We start from the raw sequence: 4,892 nt of genomic DNA, 5'->3' as shown, positions 1-4,892 counted from the left end.
GGTCACCAGGCTGCAGGCCTTTGTGTGGCTATCTGCTTTGGTGTAGGCGGAGGCATCATTGTTGGTAAGGAATAATCCCTGCAACCAATCATCTATTCAGTTTGATCATATAACTGAAAATATACAATATGTATGTAAAGAAATGCAGCTGTACTGTGTTGGAATAAGATGGGTGTGTTAACACTCAGTGGATGAGGGACTGTGCGTTGGGATAATGACTTTATTTCTATTGTTCTCAGGTTGTATTTTAAGATTACCTATCTGGGGAGATGCTGCTGATGACAATTGTTTTGATGACGAGTGCTACTGGGAGGTGAGAGACGACTCTTTACAGCCATAAAGAGGTTTTTACAATTTTACACAGGGATGTCAATATCAAGTCACAATTTATCCCACAGAAATAATAACAATATCTTAAAAATTACATACAGTACGTTTTTTTTATAAATGTGGCGACACTGACCTGACTGCGCCAGATGGTTTGTTACACAGAACCATTTGGGAAGTTGTAGTTGGAAAGTAGTAGTCTGCATTTGCGTATGTGTGACCATAGCTTTTTGTGACAATCCAATCAGGAGTCCAGCTGTGACGCTTTACAAGAGATACTCAAAAGATCGTATCTGTAAAGTTATGAAATCAAACACTGATTTAGAGGCTAGACTACTACTACTTTTAGTTTGTTTTGCTATTCTTCTTTGGAAACATTTAACTGATTTGTGTTCCTTACCCTGAGGCTGTTTCCACTGATTATATACTTTAGTAAATGGCCTTCTGCCCTTCAGCCACCTCTATTTACAAAGAAACACTTAATGTGTTACATAACACATAATTTTCCATTTTATGGCATTAGTGCACATAGCGTGATATTGTTGTTGGTTGATTGTGTGGTTATTATTCTCCCCCTGAATCATTATGTTAAAACTAATTATTCACAGGTTCCTGATGATGAAGAGACCGTCCCACCAGTCCTTCAATACAACAACCACATGCGGAACAAAGATGTGTAAGTGTCCTTTTAGTTTATCTGACGACAGTGTTCTGGTCATGGAGCTATGCTATTCCCACACCAAACAAACCATGCAGGTAGTGCCTTTGTTGTTGTGAATGTAATTCATTCAGTGTCCTCTTGGTGGCAGCAGATACAAATCTGTAAAGACTATGTGGCTCATTGTAATGCCTGCCCTTTATTGGGAATATCTATCCATAGTGTTGGATACAGTATGAACACACGATCAGGATGCGGCTACAGATAGAATGGCGCCGCCACCGCAGAAGGCCTGTGCCGTCACTCAGTGTGGGCTTGATTATGAAATGCTGACGTGCTCTGTGCTTCCAGGTGAAACTCACCTGTGATGTTTATTGATAGGGGTTCTTCACAGCAAGACATGTGCAGCTCTTCAAAGTGACCTTGAAGTTGTGCAACAGAAATCATGGTTACTGTGGAAATAAAAATTATACTATTTGGAAAAAAAAACTGGAACATCTACTGACCAAATCTCAATAAATAAGATGTTTTTTCAAAGTAATGAGGCCGCAGAAGAAGATAATTTGAAAATATATTGATATTTTAAATGTATAGTGTGAGCTACAACTTTCCTTAGTGTCATTGTTATTAACAAAATTATTATTATTATTATTTTTTTTTTTTCAGAGCGGAGTCAAATTTCACCATGGAGCAGAACTGACGCTAGGCCTGGATCCTCAGGGAGCTATTTCTTTATCACACATGGCCTGTTTGTTCCTTTCACTCTCCTCCTGGCAGAAATATTCATTTCATACAATTATTCCCCACCAATCAAAAGCAGTTATTTTTCAGTCTGTTAACTGGGTGTTGTAGCCTAGAATTAAGTCTTAAAATCTTTTTTTGTTTGTTTCTTTGAAGTGAAAACTGCAAGTGGAATAAGATCTTTTCTGTTTTATATTATAGATATTTATTTTCAGTTTAAATCAATTAATATTCCAATAGTTTTTATTAAATCTGTTAAATGAGTGCCATTATCTCAGTACAGGTGGAGTGATTTGCCTCATTTCGACACAGAGACAGGTACATTTACTTAGAAAAACTGCAGAATTTTTATGTCGTTTCACATAAAACAAGATGTAATGGATCAGTACCCAACTGAAATGTGACGGTGAGAACATTACCACAGTTCCTTTAAGTGATTGTGAGAGAAATTTGAAAGTATTTTCCACTGGAGCTTTCAAATCTTAGTTTTTCATGATGTAAATGTTTTTCTCTCTGTGTGACCGACTGCAGATACAATGTTAAGACTTTTGGGCAAGTTTATGCTGTCAGTTTAAATTGCTGCATGTTAATTTGCATATAGTTGAATCTTCATCTGCATTAAAACAGAATTTAAATGATTTTGTGTGTCTTCATAGATAACTTTTACACTCAGTTATTTACCAGTTAGCATTTTGCATTTAGAAGCACTACATAAACACTTAATAAATGGTATATACAGCATGCAATTTTCAGTACAAAAGGATATTTTAAAGTGTTATTAATATACAGTATTTGTCAACAGTTATAACTTACTATGTCCTATGAATGCATATTCTATATCTGCTGTGTTGTATTATAAACCATTTATTAAATATTCATGTATCTCTTCTAAATACTAAATAAGGAGGTTAAAGTGTAGAAGATATTTTATTCACATTACTGATCTGAAAATGTATGGTTTTGTCAAATGCTGATACTCTGTTTGTACATTTAGATGTTGTACACAATAGAATATGTATGTCATGCTGTTTTGAAAAGTGAAGTTTGTTAATGGTAATGTAATTTTGCAAATGAGGAATGAATTATTAATAAAGCATCATAATTACATGATATATTTTAAGTCTATTTTTGTGTAATTCAATACCTTTAACCACTTAAAAATACCTTTAAATTTGAGATTAATCAATAAAAAACTTGAGATGTAATGTGTTTCCCTCATTTATGTGACCCTTTGTTGTCCCCTCTCCAGCGGGGTCAGACTCAGGGTAAAAGTCACACCCTTATTGCTCTCTCGGGACACTGTGGTGACCAGAAGCAAACTCAGCCTCATCATGTCCTCGGGTCAAAGGGTAGCAAAAGGGCAAGGTCACTGACAGGGCTGCACACACATGCTGGAGTCAATCATTTGGAAATTGATTAACAGAGAGAGTTCCTGTGGATTCATACACTGAATACTGGGGCTATTTTTTGCACATTGATGAGAAACCCTTTCAGTATATGAAAGATGAACATGATGCCCAGCTGGTCCAATACTGAATGTCATTTCACGACACAGTTTATTTCTGTGTCTGATTAACAGCTCTTCTGTCCATCATTTTTCTGATAAAGGGTGTAATTTCCATGTGTGCTCTGCTTCCTGTCCACCTGGCTGCGGCGTTTCATTGGTTGTAGGCAGCAGCAGCAGCAGCAGCAGCTCATAATGGGAGTGCGGATGATTCCCACACATGAGTAGCAGCGAGGAATCCATCTCCTCGTTCAGTCTCCTCACTAACAAAGGCAGGCTTAGTGCTGTTTTCTTTTGTCATCAGTAACGTGTTTGAGTAAGGGAGGTAATGGTGCCACAAGTGCTCCAATTAAACGAGATGCAGCCCTGCTGAGAAGAAAGGCTCCCCCATTGCCCTCGATACCCCCCTAATACATACACACACATACACACACACACACACACACACAAACTGGGCCTCTTCTCATCCAACCCCCATGCAGTTCCCGCCCCAACTCTACTCATGTTTATTCATCAGCCACTTAAAGGGCAAATGCAGAGGCCTGTTAAAACTAAATCAGACTTATTTATTAATGATACCAGGCCTTCCCCTCTGAGGTTGAGGGAGCCAAGCCGTATGGCGTCATGACAGCCATGTTTGAAGAAGTTCACCCTACTTTGGACAGATGTGACTTCCACAGGGGAAAGCACAAACTGTACAGGGACAGCAGGGGAGTAAGGGGTGGGGGGCGAGAGGCTACAGAGAAGGTGGGGAGGAAAAACTTCAGGAGGCAAGGGGGCATGAAAAGGGGGAGGGACAGACAGAGAACGAGGCCTCACTTCCATTGCTGATGACTGACTGCCTGCCATCCGGGCTCAATCATGGTCTTTGACTGACAGGTCGAGGGGGAAGGAGAGGGTGGGAAAGAGGGTGCAGGACGAGGGCTTAGAATGGGAACTGCACAAAACATCGTGCCATACGGGGGGCTGCAGAGACGCTCATTAATGATAAAGAACATACCAGGAAAAGCATGTTTTCTCTGCATGCCAGCGATGTTGTTTGTAGGTCGAGATTAGTTTGTAATCTTCTATACGTACTGATGTAAAATGTACAGAACAAGTACAACGTGGGAGGTCGCATTAGAGCACCTGGTTGTGTTTTGTTTCCGTATTTTTCACCATTATCCTAAGAAAACAACATAATATGTATAATGGCGCTCATGTTGCCTGCCAGTGTATTCATCAGATTGTTTTAAACTTGCAGTCTTCAGATATGTGTCAGTCAGTGCAAACCCACTGAATTCACTTTACAGTTACGAGGATTCACAGCGGTTAGAGGGGCATTCAGGGATCCATGTTCATCCCTTATAAAGAGAGCAATAAAAGCCTCTATTAAAAGCAACCACAAGTCCATAGAACTGTTCATAAACTATTCAAGCCCTTACTCTTTTCTCTCTATACAGCTTCAGTGTCCCCTAAAGGTTACTTCTCAGCAGGTGCATTTGACTTCCAAGACATCTCTGAGGACTTAGATCTGGACTGTCTTTTTGATGCCCAATTCTGGCACTTCATGAGTGCCATAACTTCCCACCATCTGTCCTGTCATGAGTGCTGGTAAGTAATCAACATAAAGAAGCAAGCCAAGATTTTACATTAGTAACATGTGATGCGACCAGTGTCCAT

The 4,892-nt window shown here is 39.5% G+C and overlaps 1 protein-coding gene across 1 annotated transcript in view; it reads left to right on the top strand.

The window, feature by feature from the left end:
* Positions 1–2,840, top strand: part of rhcgb (Rh family, C glycoprotein b) — a gene marked incomplete in the record, with an annotated part of 9,474 nt that extends 6,634 nt beyond the window's left edge. The window contains 4 exon segments of the mRNA XM_035664278.1: positions 1–64; positions 240–313; positions 936–1,003; positions 1,652–2,840. Of these exon segments, the coding sequence (XP_035520171.1) occupies positions 1–64; positions 240–313; positions 936–1,003; positions 1,652–1,685 (240 nt within the window).
* Between the last annotated feature and the right edge of the window lie 2,052 nt (positions 2,841–4,892).

This window comes from Morone saxatilis, unplaced genomic scaffold, assembly GCF_004916995.1.
Source record: "Morone saxatilis isolate NCDOM2014 unplaced genomic scaffold, NCSU_SB_2.0 Contig2, whole genome shotgun sequence".
NCBI classification, from domain to species: Eukaryota; Metazoa; Chordata; class Actinopteri; family Moronidae; genus Morone; species Morone saxatilis.
The sequence above is the reverse complement of the archived record's forward strand: the minus strand, read 5'-3'. Positions and strand labels throughout refer to the sequence as shown.